The sequence below is a fragment of the Diabrotica virgifera genome, chromosome 4 (assembly GCF_917563875.1).
Source record: "Diabrotica virgifera virgifera chromosome 4, PGI_DIABVI_V3a".
NCBI classification, from domain to species: Eukaryota; Metazoa; Arthropoda; class Insecta; order Coleoptera; family Chrysomelidae; genus Diabrotica; species Diabrotica virgifera.
This window is the reverse complement of record NC_065446.1, coordinates 222,853,966-222,876,896: the sequence shown is the minus strand read 5'-3', so window position 1 is coordinate 222,876,896 and position 22,931 is coordinate 222,853,966. Positions and strand designations below refer to the sequence as shown.

At 35.6% G+C, this 22,931-nt stretch overlaps 2 protein-coding genes across 2 annotated transcripts; one reads left to right on the top strand and one right to left on the bottom strand.

The window, feature by feature from the left end:
• Positions 1 to 3,417: 3,417 nt before the first annotated feature.
• On the top strand, positions 3,418 to 9,734 carry LOC126883811 (uncharacterized). Its single transcript, XM_050649481.1, has 2 exons — positions 3,418 to 4,056; positions 9,723 to 9,734. The coding sequence occupies exons 1-2, from the start codon at positions 3,418 to 3,420 to the stop codon at positions 9,732 to 9,734; spliced, it is 651 nt and encodes a 216-aa protein (XP_050505438.1).
• Positions 9,735 to 18,000: 8,266 nt separating this feature from the next.
• LOC126883810 (uncharacterized) lies at positions 18,001 to 22,604 on the bottom strand. Its single transcript, XM_050649480.1, has 2 exons — positions 22,589 to 22,604; positions 18,001 to 18,395 (listed from the first exon to the last, which is right to left on the bottom strand). Exons 1-2 carry the CDS (start codon positions 22,602 to 22,604, stop codon positions 18,001 to 18,003), a joined length of 411 nt encoding a protein of 136 aa, XP_050505437.1.
• Between the last annotated feature and the right edge of the window lie 327 nt (positions 22,605 to 22,931).

Sequence of the window (22,931 nt, the reverse complement as noted above, 5' to 3'; positions counted from 1 at the left end):
GAGATAAGACGCGATACAGCGGCGAGGAGGACGTGCAACTAATCGAATGTCGTAATCATAACTACAGATGAACAGAACGTTCCAGAAATAACAGCTAGAGTATATAACGACACGAGTTTTGTAAATACAGTTATAGTGGAGTCACTAAAGGTGGATATGAGCTATTACTTCCGATTTCGTTGAACCTCTATCGATTTGGATGAAAATTGGTTAGTGGTTAGAGGATATCTCGAGGAACAAAGGTGACATGGTGCCAACTTGCGCTTTTACCCTGGGGGTGGATGCCACCCCTTCTCGGGGGTGAAAATTATTTTATTAAAAATAACCCCATAATTCGATAGAGGGACAAATTTCAAGCAAAATTTGTTATTTAAAGTTATTAAAATAAATCAAAACTTTTTGAGTTATTAAAGATCAAAGATTTTAATTTTTCTTGAGAAAAATGCATATTTTGAACCAATTTTTCATCAATAACTAAAAAAGTGTAAGTTTTTACAAAAAAGTTATTATTATTAAAATTGAAGCTAATAAAAAATTAAATATACCCCTTACTACAAAAACCTTTTAATCTTAACTAAAAGTGGGTTATAGGTAATTGAATGTATATTTTTTTCGGCGAGTAAAAAACTGTAAGTATTCAAGCTAAAATAACGGGAAACTGATGCATTTTATAACATAAACTTATTAAACATTTGTCAAAGTACTTAAAAATATCTATTAAATGAGTCCCCGAACATGTTGATAGCGTTAAAATTTATGCTCCAAAACTTTTCAACATTTATCTTTTAAAAAATTTTCCAAAAAATGTTATTGTTTTTTTTTTAATAACTCAGTTCTTGTTTACGATATCAGGTTCATCTAAAAACTGTTTGAAAGCTAATTCCAATTTCTATTTAAAAACTTTGAACCTAATCTTTTAATCCCCTTACTTTAAAAAAAAAAGGTTAAGTGACCCCGGTTGCATGGTTCCCACAGCAAAATTTAAGATTTAAACGTTTCTATCTCGGTTATTTTTTACCCTATAGAAATAGTAAAACAGGTAAAATATTTGGCACAGAAAAAACTAAAATTGGATTGTATATAATTTTTTACGTATATTAAATATTTTTGGAGTTATTATCAAAAGAATATGAGAATTACAATAATTTTAAAAATTATGATTTTGTTTAAATTATATCTTTTTTTCAAAAATATGCATTCTAAACCGGTCAAGGTTATCGAAAACATTACTTATGCTAATATAAAGAAGTTTTTGTAAGGATTACCTACTATAAATTTTAATTTTTGTGGAAATGGCGTATGTTTTATTTTTCACTTTTTCCTAAAAAATTCGAAACGGTTCTTTTATTTTCATTATAACTTGCTTAATTTTGACGCTATTACCTTGTTCTGGAGCTCATTTGATAGGTATTCTTAATTACTTTAGCAAATTACTTTGGCAAATATTTAGCAGGAATATTTTATACATTGCATGGTTTTCCCGTTATTTAAGCTTGAATACTTAGATTTGAGTTCTCGTCGAAAAAAATACACATTCAATTGCCAATAACTCACTTTGAACTAACATTGGTTTAGTTCTTTATGTGAGGAATGTAATAAATTTTTTATTATCTTCAATTTCAGTAATAATAACTTTTTTGTAAAAGCTTATAATTTTTGATTTATACGTGAGAAACCGATTTAAAACATGCACTTTTTTACGAAAAAATGAAATCTTTGGTCTTTAATAACTCAAAAAGTGTTGATTTATTTTAATGACTTTATATAACAAATTTTGCTTATAATTTGTCCCTCTATCGACTTATGGTATTATTTTTAATAAAATAATTTTCACCCTTGAGAAGGGGTGGCATCCACCCCCAGGGTAAAAGCGCAAGTTGGCATCATGTCACCTTTGTTCCTTCAGGTATCCTCTGATTACTCACCAGTTTTCATGAAAATCGATGGAGGTTCAACGAAATCGGGAGGTGAAAACCTTCAGTGACTGCACTATTAATTTAAGCTAGAGTTTGAAAAGTAAACTTGTTATAAATAAATTAATAAAGTCGAATATAAATACGAATCGCTCATTTTATTGTTACAATAGTATAAACAGCCGTGCTTTAACAATGTCAGTATTTACGTGCGACGCGACAGTGCAAGTTCAACTCATGTTATTAATATTTAAGTTTTAAGAGATTATGATAAGTTATTATATTATAAATTTTTTGTATTATATTGTAACATTTTGAGTGATAAGGGTAAATGAATATTATTCATTATGAACAGTAAAAATAAATTTATAATTTGCTATCCCAATTTGATCACACTCAAAGAACGGATATCAGAACATTACTACTAACAATGTTTAATAAAAAATTTTCAGGACGAACAAAAAAAAGACCATTATTTTGCACGAAGTTGCATTTAAACATACTGTATAAAATATAGTGTAGATATACAATTTTCACTGCGATCGATTTATTAAAAAAACATCCAATCGATTACGTATGTTTTAGTTTTGTTTCAAATACATCATTTTTAAAACTGATATCCATCCATGCTTTTTTGGGAAGGAGAGACAGCTGACATTGAAACAAGGTGCATGTTTTTGGTTGTGAAGAATTTTTTGCTTTTTTTTTTCAAGATAAAAAATATGCAACTGTTTAAAATGATGCTGACTGCATTATGCCAGACAAATTTCCTTTTATTGTGTCCTTTATAAAGCCAGCGTTTTAGTATGGATCCTTTTTTGACTAATGTTCCTATTATTTTATATCAACCCGCGAGCAGTGGCACTCACTTCTGTCACGTAAGTAGTCGATCGTAGAGAAAAAATCTCAGTAAGTAACTTTGAGTCTCTCGGTAGCCGCCGAAGAGACAAGACGTGCAGAGTGCGGACGAGCAGCAGTAGCAGCGCAACAAGTCGAGGAGAGGGAAGTGCTTTGGTGTAACGTACTTCTTAGTACGGCTGTGAATGTAAGCACAGCAACACTAGAGCGCTCGCTCTCGCTAGACGCGAAGACGTGGAAGCAGAGGCAAAAGCCAACCTCTTGGATGTGGTGAAACTCAGGAAGTTTGATTTCATTGAATTTTCTGAGACATTGCAAACAAGGGTTGGAAAGCAGAATAAGCAATAGCGGGCTCGACGTGAGCCCGCTACGGGATACTCTCTGTGCCTCCGTTAGGAATGGGTACAGTTTAAAACACTGTGCCTCGACACTGCAAGGTGTAGTTATTTAGAATACATCTTGCAGCCCCGGCCCCTAAGGTCAGAGAGTTGAGAAAATCAAGAGGATCCCGTACCTAGTTCTGTCTAGGTACGAGAACTACCGCGCTGTTGTGCAGGGAGCCAACCCTGAAGTCGAAGTGGTGTCGGGCCAATCGGCTGAAAAAAAAGGCTTCTTCTAAAAGTTAGGTTACCGCTCCCAACCAAAGATGACACGAGTCAGATCTCGGTCACCCCCCAGATCCAAGGCGCTTTCCCCGCCAAGATATGCAGACTCTAAAGAGTCCCTCCTGTTACAGCACCCTGAAGAGAGCAGCGATGACCACTCGAGCGACCAGGAAGATGGAAAAGACGGTTTTACGATCCAAAATCGTAGAACAAGAAAAAAGAAAAAGAAGTCAAAAGGCAAGGACTCCACGCAGAACGTCGAGACCACCGAGAACGTCACCGAAGCCACCCAGGAAGTCGAGGATTCCCAGAACATCGAGGCCACCCAGGAAGTCGAGGACATGGACGAAGACGTCCCAGGCGCCGAAGGCGGGGGCACTACCAAACGTCAGCGGGTTGAAGAGGATGCCGCCAGCGAAGACGAGCTGACAAGGGCCAACGAAGAAATCAACCGACTCAGAACCCTGATGAAAGAATTTGCAGCAAACGTTGATGCAAACAACAAAAAATATGAAGAGGTGATCGCACAACAGAAGGCAGAGATCAAAGAGCTGAATACGGAGATTCGACGAATGAGCGAAAAGATGGATGCCAGATTCGACGAGTTGATAGCTCTCCAGAAACAACTCGCAAAGAAACCGGAGAAGAAAAACCCCGAAAAGACGGACAAAAAACCACCAGTAGAGCAGCCTGCCACCAAAAAGATGACCACCGAGCAGACTCGACCACCCAGCCAGAAGGCTACCACCTCGACGAAGGAGGCGTCCACCCAACAGAGGAAAAAGAGAAAGGAAGAGTTTCCACCCCTGGTGACACTAACCGACGAGGAAGACGCCACATGGACGTCCAACCAAGAAAAAGCCATGAAACTAGCTCCCCAGGTACAGCTACCCCTCCCCGAAGAACCAGTTCCATCCAAGAGCACAGATAGGGACGCGCTTGCCGCTTCCAGTCAAACTGATACAGTGTCAATGGAAACAAACCAAAACGAAGAAGACGCCGAAGAAGCCGTGTTACCTGAAAACCAGGTAACACCATACAGAAAACCGCCTGTAATTAAGTTACAGAGTGTCAGCGAGACAGGGGCTATTCTTACCATAGCCCAGGGCAAAGGCATCATCACCACAAACAAAATCTCCAGAAGTGGCAGAGAGACGCTCATCCAGGCTAAAAGCCCGGATGACTACAGAAAGATGACAAGGATAGTGGAGGAATATGCAGAAGCATACGCCGCCAAAGAGAAAAAGAGGCTACAATGGATAGCCTTTCCACTCGACGAAGACAGGAAACCAAAATTAGTGTTACGAGGATTGCCCACGAATACCACCGAGAAGGCAATCCAAGAAGACATGGCAAACCAATATGGAATAACCTGCCACACAGCACGTAACATGTCTACGAGAGTAGGGAAAAGGAGGCCACTACCCATGTTTGTCATGACACTGGATCAGGAAGACGTGGAAAAAGCAAAGCGGGTAACGAACCTGTGCCACATGAAAGTTGTGGTAGAGGACCTACACAAGGCAGCAGGACCGACGCAGTGCTTCAACTGCCAAGGGTACCATCACGCCCAGAACTCGTGTCACAAGGACCCGAGATGTGTGAAGTGCGGCGAAGAACACCACTCAAAGCAGTGCCAGAGAGCCAGAGAAGTCAAGGCAACGTGTGCCAACTGCAATGGGAGCCACCCAGCCAACTACAGAGGATGTCCTAGGTGCCCAACCTGGGGGAGGCCTCCACCACAGAGGTCACAACAGCGACCACCACCAAACCGAAGACAGCAGGCAACCGGGGTATCCTACGCGCAAGCCACGCAGGGAGACCAACCAGCGCAGAACAACACACCGTCCAACCGACCAACCCTCCCAGACGAAGAGTACCTAGTCAGGATGGTCACAAACATCGTGACTAAGGTAGTCCAAGAGGTGATACTCAGCACCAGGCAGGCACAGAACTAATGGCAGAGAGGGGATACTTGAGGATAGGCTCCTGGAACCCGGGCGGCATAACCACAAATCAGAACATACTAGATGAACTCGCCAACAGATACGAGATGGACATCGTAGCAATTCAGGAAACAAAACTGACCAACAACTTCAACCTAAAGTTTCCTGGATACGACGTATATAGGAACGACCTCACTAGAAGATCAGGAGGAACGGCCATCCTAGTAAAGAAGGGTATTAGACACACCAGTTACACTACTCCACCACTGGTCAACATGGAAGCCACAACAATAGAAGTTAACATGAGGCAAGGCGCAATAAGGATCACATCAGCCTACGTAAGACCACAAGACCCTTTAATGGACGATGACCTAGATGCGTTCCTAAACATCGCCGAACCATCCATCATAATAGGAGACCTGAATGCAAGATCCCCCAACTGGAACGACAGAGCTACGAACAGGAATGGACGACTACTAAACAGATACATAGAAAATAACGAAGACACAATAGCAATGGGCCCAGAAGAACCTACCCACTACCCAGGAAACGCACTTCCGACACACATCGACTTAGTTGTAGCCAAAAACCTAGGACTGCAATCAGAATTAATCACGCTGGACGAAGGATCAACTGACCACCACCCCATCCTATTAGAAATCGGAACATGGGAAGAGACAAACCCGCCAAAAAGAACAAAAAAGAAAATAAAGTGGACTAACTACAAAAGGTTAGTAAGTGAAGGAATAAACATAGTGCCAGTAATAAACAATCCAGAAGAAATAGAAGGAAAAGTCCTAGAGTTCGAAAATATCATCCAAGAGGCAATTAGAAACAGCACAACAGAGGAAGATGTCGAGATATTCATGGGAAGGTTCAAAGACATACCACAAGAAACACAAGAGTTGATAAGGGAAAAAAATAGAGCAAAGAAAACAGCAAAAAGAACAAGAAACAGAGTAGATAAATCCTGGGCAAATACTTTAAATAGGGAGGTCCAAACGGCCCTAAAACTCCACCGTAGCGAAAAATGGGACAACTTTGTACAAGAGATGGAAGAACAAGACTCAAACATGAGAAATGTCTGGAAGCTCCAGAAAATGTTGAGAAGCGACAGGAAACCCATCCCCCCACTACATGGAAGATACGGCATGGTATACACCATAGAAGACAAAGCAGAGGCAATGAGGACTACACTCGAAGATGAATGCAGACTGAACTTCCACCAAGATGAAGACGACGACTTCCTGGAAGAAGTCGAAGAACAAGAAGAAGGACCAGAAGACCCAGAGGACTTCATCCCCCCAACATCACCGGAAGAAATCAATGAACATATCAAAAATAGTTCACCGAGAAAAGCGCCTGGCCTCGACGAAATAACCAACAGAGCCCTAAAATATTTGCCCAGAAAAGCTATAGTGTATTTCACAAATATTATAAACGCAATATTAAGATTCAAGACATTCCCAAACAGATGGAAAGAGGCCCGTGTCATCATGATTCCAAAACCTGGCAAGAATCACACATTCCCACAGAACTACAGGCCAATCAGCTTACTTCCAGCGATCAGCAAGATAGTGGAAAGAGTCATCCTCAGCAGACTGCAAGCGGAAACAACCCGACTAAATATCATCCCAGAGGCTCAATTCGGATTTAGAGCAGAGCACTCCAGCGAACTACAAGTCCTCAGGCTAACCGAGTACATAGCAGCCGGTTTCAATGATAAGCAGTACACTGGAGCAGCGTTCCTGGATGTAAGCAAGGCATTCGACAGAGTCTGGCACAAGGGGCTCCTATTCAAAATGCGGGATTACGGGTACAGCGGAGCGATGACGAGGCTAATCTCGTCGTACTTGGGCGGCCGGAGGTTCAGGATTCGGATAGGACAAGTCCTGTCCGAACTCGGAATCCCGGAGGCTGGAGTACCACAGGGAGCGGTCTTGTCACCCCTGCTGTACACGATATACACCGCAGATGTACCTAGAACACCAGGTACCCTCATGAGCCTCTACGCCGACGATACAGCAATAGCGGCCAAGCATAGAAACGCAGATATAGCAGTGACCAACCTACAAACTGCACTAGAAGAAATTGAAGCATGGTGTATCAAATGGAAGATAGCCATAAATTCAGAGAAAACACAAGCGGTTCTATACAAGAAAGGGAGACAGCAGCCAGAGGAACAATTGAGGGTGCAGAACAGGCCCATCGAGTGGAAAAACGAAGCCAAATACCTAGGAGTCATTATGGATAAAGGATTAACCTTCCAAAAACACGTAGAAGCCACAGTCCAGAAGGCCAACATAGCAAGAGCGAATCTAAGAGGACTCACAGGCAGAAAAAGTAAACTAACACTCAAAACAAGGTTAAGATTGATAAATAGTATAATCCTACCGGTATTAACTTATGCGTCTCTCGCATGGGGACACGTATGTAATACACACAAGAAGAAGATCCAAGCAGTCCATAACAACAGCTTGAGGGAGGCCGTCAGAGTCCCAAGATATGTAGCTGAAAGATTCCTGTTCAGAGAACTCCAACAGGTGAGAGTCACAGAAACCATGACAGACAAGGCAAGGGTCAAATTCGCAGAATTAGAACATCACCCAAATTACATACTGCGAGAGACGCTAAGATACGACGAGTTCCACCGATGGAAGCACAGACGCCCGAAACAACAAATTATAGGATAAACTAAAAGTGATAAGTGATAGTAGTGTGTTCGTAGCTCGAAACAAGTGCCGAAGATAGCGTTACCCACGAAGTCCAAGTACCACGACCACCTCCAAGGTAAGCAAATATTAGAAAATTAGAAGGGCCTTAAGCCCCCAAAAAAAATTCATATAAAATAAAAAAAAAAAAATGGCGAAAGCCCCCAAAAAAATTAAAAAAAACCAAAAACACAAAAAAATTAGAGCATCGAGTCATCGGGCGGGGCCCAGCAGGGCCCAACAGGGCTCAGTGGGGCTCGGCACGATGACTCGGGGCCCAAGCAAGCAATTTTTAGTACCGCGGATAAGTTATTAAGAAGATAAAGGCATAGAGCGCATCACGCTGGGCCTAGTTTTTTGCATTCGATTAGGATACCACAGTGGAATCTTATTACCCAGGGTTCCATTGTGAAGAGCATTTGGCTACGATAGTTGTGCCTCCATCGCGCATCAGCGTGCTATGGGGGGGAAAGGGATGGCCTGGGGCATTGGAGCGAGGTGGGGTGATCCCTGTATAACTCGGGTCAAAACACCTCGCCCCAATGACTTGTTACACCCGAATGTACTCCTTCGAGAGGGTGAACAAATCCCACAGGTCGGGTTAAATCAAATTGCTTGCTTGCTTGAGAAAAAATCTCACAATACGAATTTAAATAGGAATTTAAAACAAATTTCTATATTTAATTAATAAGTCATCTAATATTTTTATACAGGGTGGTTCATCTTATTCGCCTCGGTGTCTGTACGGAAAACCACTTGATATTTTAAAAAAAATTCTTCACAGTAATATACAGGGCCATTATTACTACAATCTAAAAATAATGTGAATTATACAGGGTGCTCCAAAAAAGAGTGGTAAATCAAAGTTATATTTTTTCTTATGGAATGCCCTATATCTGATGGCATTACTGAATTGACCTTAAAAAATAAGCTATACTTTTATAAGGGTTCCCTATACCTAAATACAGGGTGTTTTGATTTATTTCGATTTTTATGAAAATGTAAGGTTTTAGAAAAAAATAAATATCTACGAATCTAAGAATCAATCAGTAACAAATTCCTTCTTGGATCTTAATAATAGACTATTTAGCATACTTAAACAGATGCTTACTGCAACAAAATTTCTTACAGGGTGGTCAAAATATGAGATTGTTCTATTAACAAATTCAAGCTGTAATAACATACTTAATTTAAATGGAACACCCTGTATCTTACTAGTCTATCGCGTAGAAAATATACTTATCTTTCAATTTGTATTAGGGTTTCCTACACCTATCTTTTTACAGGGTGGTCAAAATATTAGATTTTTCTATTAACAAATTCAAGCTGCAATAACTTACTTATTTTAAATAGAACACCCTGTATCTTACTAGCCTATCGCATAGACAATTTATTTAGCTTTCAATTCTTATTAGGGTTTCCTATACCTATCTCCCTTCATTTGTTAAATATTTAAAGATTTCCTAATTTGCAAGCTTTAAAAATTAGAATTAAGTAAATATGTCGTGGTTACATATTATGTACAACACATCACCAACACCGGCAATATACTTAGACATGATACTGTCAATAATAAAATTTTCATTGTTATCATGTAATCACACAGAGTGTTGTATTATTTTAGTTGATTTTGGCCTACATGTGACATTGAATAATATGTTTATATTAAACTGCATACCCTATTTTTAGTTAGATAGTTAGACAAGGTCAAAAATTAAATTTTTAAATATATTTGCAGTAGAACTCCTATATCTGGCGTACAAAATACGCCAGCGCGTGTAGTTAAAGGTTAAAATACAAATTCAATGCGTCCATAAAGTAACGCATAAATTCATTATTTCGTAAACCGGCGACTTTAAAAGGAAACATCCCGAAACATTTCGATTTTTATATTATGATTTTTTGGCATATATGTGTATCATACTAGGGAGACATCATACATCTGGGCGTGATGATGTAATCGATGATTTTTTGAAATGAGAAGGTAGAAGTAGGGGTCATGTAAGTGCTCATTTAAAAGGGTATTTAATTCTCTATTCACGAATATAAATATTAACAAAATTATTTATACAGGAGGTCCACAAAATATTTTTTTAATTAAATTAATTGACACAAAAAGATGAATGTAATTTTGTTTAATTCTAAAGAGAAAAGGAAGGATCTGTTTTTAGCTGGATGTGAGAGGTGGTATTCGGATTTTTGCGGATAAAGTTAGGTGATAACTTCATTAATAATAATTGACTAATGCTCCTTCTCAAATATGCCCGGAACATTAATAAAAAAAATAAATTATTTAAAAATTTCAAAAAATTTCGTTTTTTTTCTATTTTCTTGGCGTATAACTTTAAAACGATTTACTTTGGAACAAAGTCGTATAGGAACAAAACAAAGATATCTAAATTTTCTATCAGATACGATTGGTTAAAAATGTCTTAACTCTTGCTGCAAAATAGCAATAAATATAAAATAAGGGGGCAAAACAAGCCTGTCCTTATTCAATGTTTTTTCATCACTTAGGTTACACTTGGAACCTTCCTGATTCGCTTAGAGAATTTTTGTAATGTGCTAAAACTGTCCACCAAATTTCATTAAAATTGACTTACTAGATGTTGCATAATAATTCCGCAATCTAAAATTTTTGTAAAAAATTAAAATTTTTAAAATCTTGCACAACAAAAACTAGAACATACAAAGATTTGTCATTTTTTTACATATAAAGAAGCACTCCACCTATCTAATGCACTTTACAGAATTGAAATCGGATTATTTTAGCAGCCTCAGCAATGTTTTAAAATTATAAACAATTTTTTGGCTTATAAACAAATTAGTGCTGTGTCCAGGAGGAGTGCTACGGGCTTCTTTATTTAGATGGACTTACCCAAGTTTTTTTTATGTATTTTGACCCGTAGAACACGAATTTTTTGGGTAACAGTTGATCCGGATGTCGATAAGATTGTTATAAACAAAGAACTTGGGGAATTACATAACATCGATTTTTCGCCAAATAAAACATCTTTTTGTATTTCTTGGGTAATTTTAAGCAAAAAATGTTGTTATAAGTTTTTTCGTAGAATGCATAGTTCTCGAGATAAACGCGGTGGAACATTCAAAAAATCGAAAAATTGCAATTTTTGAACGAGAATAATTTTGAATAAAATATAAAATAGCAATTCTGCTGACAGCATTTGAAAGTTTAAGTCAACTTATACCGGTTTTAATTACTTGCATTGCTAAAAATTAATTTTTTTATTATTAAACAAAGCTATTAATTTATAAGCCAAAAAAATGTTTATAATTTGAAAACATTGCTGAGGCCCCTTAAATAATCAGATTTTAATTCTGTAAAGTGTATTAGATAGGTAGAGTACATATATATAGGTATATGTAAAAAAATTAGACAACTTCTAAATAGTCTACTTTTTGTTCAGAAAGATTTTAAAAAATTTGAACTTTTTTAAAAACATTTATATTGCTAATTTATTATGCAAAATCTATAAGGTCGATTTCAATGAAATTTGGTAGACAATTTAAGTAAGTTATAAGAATTTTCTAAGCGAATTACTAAGGTTCTAAGAGCCACTAAAGTGGTTAAGAAACATTGAATAACAACAGGCGTACTTTGCCCTCTTATTTTGCTATATTGCAGAAAAGGTAATACATTAAGACATTTTTGACTAGTCGCATATCATACAAAATTCAATTATCTTTATTTCATTTCTCTACGACTTTGTTCCAAAACTAACCGTTTTAAAGTTATAAGCAAAGAAAACAGAAAAAATCGATGTTTTTCGAAATTTTTAAATATTTAAATTTTTTTATTAATGTTCCGGGCATACTTGAGTAGGACCATAAGTCAATTATTATTACTGACGGTGTCACCTAACTTTATATGCAAAAATCCGAATGCCACCTCTCACATCCAAAAATACACGTTTTTTTACACATTAGTCCTGGTCTAAAATACATTTTACTGCTCTCAGAAAACATAAAAATGTTTTATTTAAAAAATAAACATTGATTTTCGCTTAAACCAAATGTTCAATATGCCAAGGGGCAGGTGGGTGGCAGCTTTAACATTGAATTTAAGCGAAAAGAAATATTTATTTGTCAAATAAACATGTTTTTCTGTTTTCTGACAACAGTAAAACGTATTTTAAATTAAATAAATTGCACTCATTTTTCTTTTTTTCTCAATTAATTTAATTATTATTTTTTGAACACTTTGTATAAGTATTTATATTAATGTTTATATTTCTGACTATTCTCATTTAAAAAAATTACCGATTACGTCATCAAGCCCAAATGGATGACGTCACTAGTATGATATATCTTTCAAAAAATTGTAATTTAAAAATAAAAATATACCTGTTTCGGGATTTTTCGTTAAAGTCACCAGTTTACGAAATAATAAATTTATGCGTTACTTTGTGGATGCACTGTATAACGCTATATAATATTTTATCAAATGATAAGTTTTGTTATATCAGGAAATCAAAAGACTTTTAATTTTTTCATCAGAAGAATTAAAGGCCTAAGTAAAAGAAATAGTCCTGTCGCCAGGGGGGGTACAACGGCCTTCTTAATTCAGATGGACTTACCCAAGTTTTTTTTATGTATTTTGACCCGTAGAACACGAATTTTTTGGGTAACAGTTGATCCGGATGTCGATAAGATTGTTATAAACAAAGAAGTTGAGGAATTACATAACAGCGATTTCTCGCAAAACAAAACATTTTTTTGTATTTTTTGGGTCATTCTAACCAAAAAATGTTCCTACAAGTTTTTTCGTACGATGCATAGTTTTCGAGATAAACGCGGTTGAACTTTCAAAAAATGGAAAAATTGCAATTTTTGAACCCGAATAACGTTTGAACAAAAAATAAAATAGCAATCCTGCTTACCGCCTTTAAAAGTTTAAGTCAAATTATATCTGTTTTCAATATTTGCAGTGCTAAAAATTTATTTTTTGATTGTTAAAAAAAGCTATAAACACATACTGTTTCCCGTGACTAATACATGCGTTTTAATGCATGCTACTTACAAATAGCCCCGCTTGCACTTTTATCTCCTCTACGTACTCGTTCGATTTTAAATGAGAAATCATTGAAACATCACTCAAGCACTAGGTGTTTATAGCTTTGTTTTAACAATAAAATAATATATTTTTGGCCATACAAATAATTAAAACCGATATAATTTGACTTGAACTTTCAAATGCGGTAAGCAGAATTGCTATTTTATTTTTTAATCAAAAGTTTTTCGGGTTCAAAAATTGCAATTTTTCCATTTTTTGAAAGTTCAACCGCGTTTATCTCGAAAACTATGCATCGTACGAAAAAACTTGTAGGAACATTTTTTGGTTAGAATGACCCAAAAAATACAAAAAAATGTTTTGTTTTGCGAGAAATCGCTGTTATGTGATTCCTCAACTTCTTGGTTTATAACAATCTTATCGACATCCGGATCAACTGTTACCCAAAAAATTCGTGTTCTACAGGTCAAAATACATAAAAAAACTTGGGTAAGTCCATCTGAATACAGGAGGCCGTTGTACCCCCCCTGGCGACAGGACTAAAAGGCGTATGTCACATTATATACAATTTTGAGTTCTCTAGTGAATGAAGGTGGTATGTAACTTCACTATTATATCGACACCCCCATCGAACAAGGTTGTAACTCAAGTTAGATATATTTTCAGATTTTAACACAGGCGAATTCAGCAAAAAATTGCGCACACGTCAATATAAACGAAACAGTATAATTCTCAATAGTTTGGCTAATACTCCATTGAAAAAAGTTGTATTTTAACTTACGTGTGCTAATTTAGCTTGAAAAAGGCAGTCACACTGGATACTCCCTATGTCAGTGGTGCTCAAAGGGTCGATCGCGATCGACCGGTCGATCGCCAAAGATTTTGAAGGCGATCGCGATTCACGGAAAAAATACAAATACAGAAAAAACATTGATTAATCAAATGAACATAAAGGATTTAAACAACTTTCCATCGTTGAAAAAAAAAGGGTAACCGCTCATTTGAATTATTTGAATTATGTTTATTACGAGACGGAGCTGCAAGCACATAGCGAGTTTAAAAGACGCTTCGCTGATTTTAAAAAACTGACAGATATTGTAACAGTCGTGTCTAATCCATTTTCTTGTGAAGACGTAGAAAAAATTACTACAGAAATATTCATTACTTTCAACATGGAGATCATTTCCGCCCAAACTGAGGTACTGAAAATAATTTCGCATGTAAACCGTAAGTTCAGAGCGACCAATACGACATGTTGGTCTTTCATATAGTCTGACACCTGTTCATCTTTGAAGCAAGTAGCTCTGGAGCTTACATTTTGGATCAACGTACTTCTGTGACCCTGCAATGTTCCAAATGAAGGTAGTGAAATCAAAGTAGCGTCATAGGCTTACTTACGAACATCTCTCATCATGCTTGCGTTTGGTCCTCGGTAATTACTTACCATCATTAGAAAAACTTGGGATAGATCATGGATCAACATACAAATAAAATTCAGATGAAAAACATGACCTTAATTACAACTCCCTGTAGTTACAACTTTTTATTAAATAGAAATGTGCAATAAATTTTTTTTATTTTCAAATTTTTTTTTACTAGCAGTCGATCGCTGAACGCTTGCAGTTTATGTGGTAGATCCCACGCAGTATAAGTCTGAGCACCACTGCCCTATGTTATATATTTACTTTCTTTATACTTGACTATTAAGAAGGTTTTTAAATGAACTACAACTTTGTTGCACGTATGTTTAATTTATAAAGTAGTCATACATATGATGCATCTCATAAATCAATTTATCGAAATGAAAATAAAAAAGGATTTACGGACTTTTTTTTCTTTTTGATAGTTGCAGTAGACAAAATACATACAAAATAATTTTTCTGCGTTCTTCTATGTAGTGAAAAAGTTTAATATTAACATTACACAATGTATTTTTTGAAATAGCACATTCACACAACGAGGGTGATTCAATTTATACCCTTATAGAAAAACGGAAAAACATTAAGTCGTATATGCTACAGACCAATGGATAACCATGATACGATGTGCCAAAGCATCAGGGAAGCCTTAACCCGTAACTGAAATAAATCAGAAGCAAATTCTAAATTTTGACCTATTTAAGTACACACATGTTAATTTTGAAGTAGATATTAATAATAAAATAGTAAAGTAATAAAATAAATGGTCTAAAATTACAGATACGCAATAAAAATGCGAAAAATTTGAGATATTTTATAGCATGTCTTTTTCATAGTGATAGGATATTATTATTATTGTAAAATTTATAATTTCCAATTAAAATTGTAAAAATTCTGAGTTGATATTTTGTTTAAATGTGCCATAAAAACTAATTTTGTTCTATCTGTATTGCCAATAACTTAAAACATACAACCTTTTTCATAGTAAAACAGGAAAAATAATTAACACGTAGACTGTAAAATCGTTGGCTAGTTACAACCTTTTTCTACGAATTATCATGTTTAATCTCAAGGTTGTATCTCAATCAAACTCAAGATTTTCAATAGTAAATAAAATTAAAAATCATACATCTCACAGTAATCCCATATTACGTTATAAATATCATATCGCATTAGTGTAAAAGAGTCTGATCATTTCGCTACAAATTTTTAAAAATTCATATTTTTGTTTTTTGCCTCTCCTGTAAAATCGCTAACAATGAGTTACAACCTTGTTCGATTTATACTGTACCCCTAAAAAGCTTAATAGGAGATATTCTGGTGGATGAAGGTGGTATGTAAGATAAAAGATACGATTCTTCAGTGGAAGAAGGAGGTATGAAACTGATATATGTACACACCACCATATTCCACTCATGAGTGCTGAATATCTGTGACATACCACCTTCATCCACTAGTCAGCTGTTCAAAACTGGTTTGACCAGTTGTTAGTTTTGGCGTGTTAAAACAATATAAATAAGACCGTATTTTATTCTTGAACGGATTCTATTAGGCGGATGGTATTCTATTCTATAAGGCGGAAAGAAGCAGTTCTGGGATATTTAGCTGTCTCATTATGGTTATAGAATTGGAAGCAACTGTACAAAATAAAGATCATTTTGTCATATGGTCGGATTCGTATGCAGGCGAATAAAAAATTTTCTTTTAGTCTGCTTATACCAGAACTTCATTCAAAAAAACCTATCTATCTAATTAGTCTTCTTCGGTCCATCTTTGGTCATAAGCCTTCCCAATCCTTTTCCATTCTTCTCTGCCTGTCGCTACAGTTATCCACCTAGAGCCCACGTGCTTCTTGACATCATTCTCTTGAATTTCTCTGCTTCGTTTATATTCCCACGGTATCCAATTTATGAGAATTTTGTTCCATCGGTCTTCTTTTTGTCTTATAGAGTGTCCGGTAAATCTCCATTTCCATTTTGCAACTTCTTCTTGATTATCTTGGTCTTAAGATGTTGTGGATATGTTTTATTTTTGAGGATGTAGCTTATTTTGCCAAATGCCGCCCATGCCAGTCTAACTTGTCTTTTGATCTCTGCTGTTCGGTTTTCCTTATTAAGTTTTATAATTTTACCAAGATATATATTATTATAATCGTGAACTTGTTCTATTTCATCTTGTCATATCCTCAATGTGATGTCCTCATTTTTTATGATTTTTTTCTTGCTGTAATTGATATTAAGGCCTATCTTTCCGACTTCTATGTCCAGTTTTTTCGTCATTTCAAACGACCTATTTAAAGTACTTACTTTACTTACTTACTTAAGCCATCCTCTTGTACGTTACGGTGTCGAGGTAAGTGGAGAAATCAGTCATTAAAGTAATTTACTATAAATTCCCAAAAGTAGGCCACACACTCGTATAAGGATTTTGAGAGCATAGAAAAATAGTTACGCAAACACCAAAATATTTGCTTTCGTGTTGAGTCCAGATATATTATCTCAAATTTATGTAGGAAAAACAAAATTATAGGCCCATGACACTAGATTTCAAAGAAAGTGGATCTCTTGAGCAGATCATGAAACTCTACAATATAAAGAAAGGTATAATAAAAAACAAAGTACTTTAAGGAACAGTATAAAATGGATATGAATAGAAGAATATGGCTCTTAGTGCTACAAACCAACTGAACATGAGTTCCCCTTCCAGAAAGTGAATATTTTTCTAAAATTAAATGAAACTCCAGCTCTTAATGGAATAATTTCCATACAAAGACTAAAGGGTAATACAGGTGTTTTGAGACAATCCAAAGTTGAGCATTTTCTGGATCAGATAACCTTGATTCTAGAACATTATCTTCTCCATAAACGTTAATATTAGGTGCTTTTTAAGGTCTATATTATGGTAGCTGTATCATTTTGTTACATGTTTTGTTACTAGTTCGTAAAGAAGTTGTTTTGCATCTGATGGGAAAAGTTACCGAAGTCGTTAGAACAGTTAAAAATCGCTAACTTGAATATTTTGGCCATGTTAGGCGACACCCAGTAAGATATCTAATAATATACTCCATTTAATAATACAAGGCAAGGTAGACGGAAGAAGAAGGCCAGGTCGAAGAAGGACGTCGTGACCTAAAAACCTGAGAGAATGGTTTAACAGATCCTCTGCATCCCTTTTCCGAGCTGTCGTCAACAAAATTACTATAGCCAATTTGATAGCCAACGCTCGATAATCGATCACGGCACATGAAAAAGATTATTTTATGTTCAAATACATAAATTTCTGTAAAACTAATTATAGAGGATTATTTTATGAAACATCCGCTTAGATAAATGATAGTTATACAAACTAAAATTTAATGGAAGCACGCGGTTTGTTCAGTTTTTATTTATTTTTAGAAAAAATATTAAAAATAAAAACAAATTATCAACACTATATCTAACGGAATGATTATACCAATATAATTAAAGCCAAATAACACAAACAATATTTTCAAGGTAAAAGTAGAGGAATACAAACTTTAATCATCAGTGGTGGTATTATCGTCGGTAGTATCACTAGCACCAGCAGTTGAACTTGCTTGAGTACTAATTGTTTCAGCCGACGGTACTGGTTCTTGGCTAGTGCTAGTAATAGCATCTACTGTAGTTCCATTGCCGTGATCATCAGTGGTGGTATTATCCTCGGCAGTCTCACTGGCACCAGCAGTTGAACTTGCTTGAGTACTAGTCGTTTCAGCCGACGGTTCTGGTTCTTGGCTAGTGCTAGTGAAAAAATCTACTGTAGTTTCATTGCCGTTATCATCAGTGGTGTTATTATCGTCGATAGACTCACTGGCACCAGCAGTTGAACTTGCTTGAGTACTAGTCGTTTCTTCCGACGGTTCTGGTTGTTGGCTAGTAGTAGTAATATCATCTACAGTAGTTTCATTCTCAAAAGGTAGGCTTTGCAACTAACCTTCTTCCACTTAGGTCTTCAATTGTTAATTTAACTAAAGAATAAGAATGTTTTAATTAATAATAAGATATTTTTTTTTATTTTAGTTACAATATTCAACAAATTAGTCTGTGGTTTAGTTTTAAGTTACATTTTTCCAAATAGTTTTAAAATTATATACACTTTAATTTAATTGATTAATTTTAAAAGTACATTATTTAAAAGTATTTTTAAAAGTATTTTATCTGCAGGTTTATTTAAGCTTTCATTAACTAGATCCATAAAAAAGTGTATTGAGAATATACCTACGATAACTTGATACAACTACTGCACCTTGATTAACCAACATCAGCTTAATTGCTTTAATTAGACACGATATAAACCTGTTGTTACTCCCTAACGTTACTTTAGCGTTACCCAATTGGCACTCAACGATCACAGTTGGGTCGTTACATATTGTATATAGTCCATGTGGTGAGACCGCTCCCGTCTGAAAAACATTTCTAATTCGGTTTCTCTGCGGATTCATATTCAAAAATGTCCCCTTTAAACAAATCTGAAGGGTGCCGGACGGAATTTTTGGACAGAAATTGTTTAAACAATATTTTTAAACAAATACATAAAATCACCTTTTATTGCTCCAAAAAAATATTTTCAGATTTTTTGGGTCATTCTAAACAAGAAAGCTATCTTGTTATTTTTCTCAAAAATTGACAGTTTTCGAGTTATAGGCGATTTAAAATCTAAAATATGCGAAAATACTCATTTTCGAGGCTTAAAACCTCATATTTAAATTAGTATCTTTAAGTGTCCCAATAACTTTAATGAAAGTTTAAACATTCCTTTTCAAGGTTCCGAAGAGTGATCGGGTCTAACTTCAATTTAGACCGTAGTTTTTTAATTGTTAATTATGCGTGTCCATCCGGTTTCTTTGCCGGTGCTGCGCGCACTATTTTCAAAAATCTCCTATTTTCCTCCAAAAAATATTTCTAGATTCTTTGGGACATTCTAAATAAAATAAGTTTCTTGAGATTTTTCTCAAAAGTTGATAGTTTCAAAGTTATAAGCGATTTAAAATCCGAAAAATGACAATAAAACATATTTTCGCATTTTAAATCGCTTATAACTTTAAAACTAGTAACTTTTGAGAAAAATGTTAGAAAATTTATTTTATTTAGAATGTCTCAAAAAATCCGGAAAAAATATTTTTCGCAGGAAAATAGAAGATTTTTGAACATAGAGCGCGCCGCACCGGCCAAGAATCGGATGGACATGTTAGACCCGATCACTCTTCGGAACCTTGAAAAGGAATGTTTAAACTTTAATCCAAGTTATTGGGACCATTAAAAATACTAATTTAAATAAATATAAGTTTTTAAGCCTCGAAAATGCGTATTTTCGCATTTTTTAGATAGTAAATCGCCTGTAACTCGAAAACTGTCAATTTTTGAGAAAAATCACAAGATACCTTTCTTGTTTAGTATGACCCAGAAAACCTAAAAATATATTTTTTGGAGCAATAAAAGCTGATCTTATGTATTTGTTAAAAATGTTTTTAAACAATTTCTGCCCCAAAAATTCCGTCGGGCACCCTTCAGATTTGTTTAGGCTTTGGCCACACGGGCGATTTTTTACGGCGCGATAATTTACGGCGCCCATTGGTTTGACTACCTCCTCCACCAATTTTAGATGAAATGATTTCATCTAAAATTGATGTAGGAGTTAGTCAAACCATTGGGCGCCGTAAATTATGGAGCCGTAAAAAATCGCCCGTGTGGTAAAAGCGTTAAAGAGAACATTTTTGAATATGAGTCCGCAGAGAAGCCGAATTAGAAATGTTTTTTAGACGGGAGCGGTCTCACCACATGGACATAATTACTGGTTTGTCTATTGATTAAATTATACTTACGACAAAAATATTGCACATTTTATTTTTGGTCTTTTTTATATTACTAAATATTATTTAGATGATGTTTTTAGATAACTCTTATAAGTGATAATAATGAATAAGTAATAATAATAAAATAATAAGTTAGTACAATGTGCATTGATAAACCCACAATAAACTATTTTTTATTTTATTTTGCATATAACAGACTAATAAGAAGAATATAAAATACGGTAACGAACTAGATAACACAGTAACTAATAGATGTTGATAACATAAAAGTAGTAGTAAGGCTTTTTAATTCAATATAACACCGGAGTAATTCCCGCAGATGGCTCAAATCCAACTTTGTCGCAATAACTAAAAAACACAATGCGAGAAAATGCTCAGAATATCGATTAATTAGCCTTATGAGCCACACTTAAGATTTTCCCAAGAATACTTCACAACAGAATTAGACGCAAATGCGAAGAAGATCTCGAAGATGCCCAATTTGCTTTTAGAAATGCTATGGAAACCAGGGAAGCACTTTTTGCGCTTAACATCCTATTACCATAATGCCGTGACCAAAAAAAAGATGTGTTTGCATGTTTCGTGGACTTCGAAAAGGCATTCGATAAAGTACAACATGTGAAATTAATGCAAATACTGAAAAATATCGGAATAGATTACAAGGATATTCGCGTCATTAAAAATTTGCACTGGACTCAAACTGCTATCGCAAAAATTGGAGATAACTACACCGATAAAATATCCATAAAACGAGCAGTCAGACAAGGTTGCATTTTGTGGCCAACATTGTTTAATGCTTACTCGGACCATTTACTTAAAAAGGCACTTGATAGACAGCCATATAGAAATAAAAATCAACGGGGAACTACTTAATGTGATTAGATATCCAGACGATAAAGTAATTCTGTCAGATAATATTGAAGGTCTCCAAATTCTGCTTGATCGTATTCATGAGGTAGGAGAGACAATGGGCATTAAAATAAACTCAAACAAAAGCAAATTTTTAGTATTTAGTCGTGACCCATATCCCGATCTCACATCCCACAGAAGTGTGGACGCTAAAAGTATCGATCATGAAAAGAATTGAACCATCGGAAATGTGGATTCATAGACGGATGCTGAAGATACCCTGGACAGCAAAAAAAACTAATGAAGAAGTACTAAGGAGGGTCAACAAAGATAGACAACTGCTAAAGACTGTTAAACATCGAAAAATGTCTTATCTGGGACATATAGTGAGGGGAAGTCGATATAAAATATTACAACTGATCCTTAAACGCAAAATAGAGGGCAGTAGAGGTGTAGGAGTTTCTAAATAGTTCTGATATGGCACGCGAAGAAGAACGAAAGTCGTAGTGCAACGATTAGAGATGAACGGATATTTTCAAAATTTTCTAGAAATAACCCATTTATGTATATAAAGAGCGATATTGTTAGTTTAGGGCAGTTAATAAGATAATCTTCACCTGTAAACGTCTAAATAAATAGTCTCATATAAATTCGAACCGTCGCGCGTCGCGTCAGTTTTATTTAAGAACGCTACAATATAAATAAAAACATGTACTAATACAAAAATAAAACTAAACTTAAAATAAATGGATACTAGGCCGTGATATCAAGAGTGTCTATCACGTTTACTGTCTCTTATGCTGCTTCAAAAAAGTGCCGCCATAGACCTGGATATGCTCGGAAAATGATTCAGAGGTAAAGTCTTGCATTTCTCTAGGAGTTCAGCACATCTAGTGCACCCAAACCTAATTCTGTTTCAATTTTTAATTCAGACCGTGTCACCCCATTCATACCAAAACCTGTGACCAGCTGATCAAGTAAGTACTCAATGAATATCTGGGTCTATGCTCTCTAGCCATCTATTATCCCAGTGATCTTTTATCTCAAAATTTCCCGCGAATAGGGACTTGGACGTTAATAGACATCTCGTTTTAGATCTCTTTTTTTTTTTTCTAAGAATGTAGAGAGTTGTTTTTTCTATGGATATCAGATGGGCCTATATCCGATAGGATGGGAATCTATTGGAGTGGGATACATTTGAACGATCCATTTACCATAAGCATAGTGCTATTACGTTGAGTATCGACTTACCGTGTGTAAGGGCTGTTTAACTAGACGGAAGCAAAATATTCAGTAGCAGAAGATACCTATATAAAAAATAAATATCGAAGGGTAGTAGCTAGAGATCTCTAGCTTGTTCCACAGAGCTTTTATGCCTGGTTGCACCAACTTAAGCTTAAGACGTACCTTAAGCTCAGCTTACGATATACGCATGCCATCATTAAATCCTAGGTAAATTTTCAGCTTGTCACAGTGGATTTCCACGTGGATTATTGCCAAAAAAATCGAAAATTATGGTACAATGTAAGTGAGAGTTAAAGCGGCCATATCTACAACATTTGTTGGTGCAACCAGCAATAATTAAACTTATTTCAAGGTGTAAATTATAGGAAATGGTACGATCTAGAGTAGCTTCAAAATATTTACGAAACGTATTTTATGGAAGTATTTTGTCTTATAACATAGTACTAATTTAAAGAAATGAAGGATATATACAACAATGCGCAAACGCAAAATACTACACCTTAAAACTATTTTTCCACCTA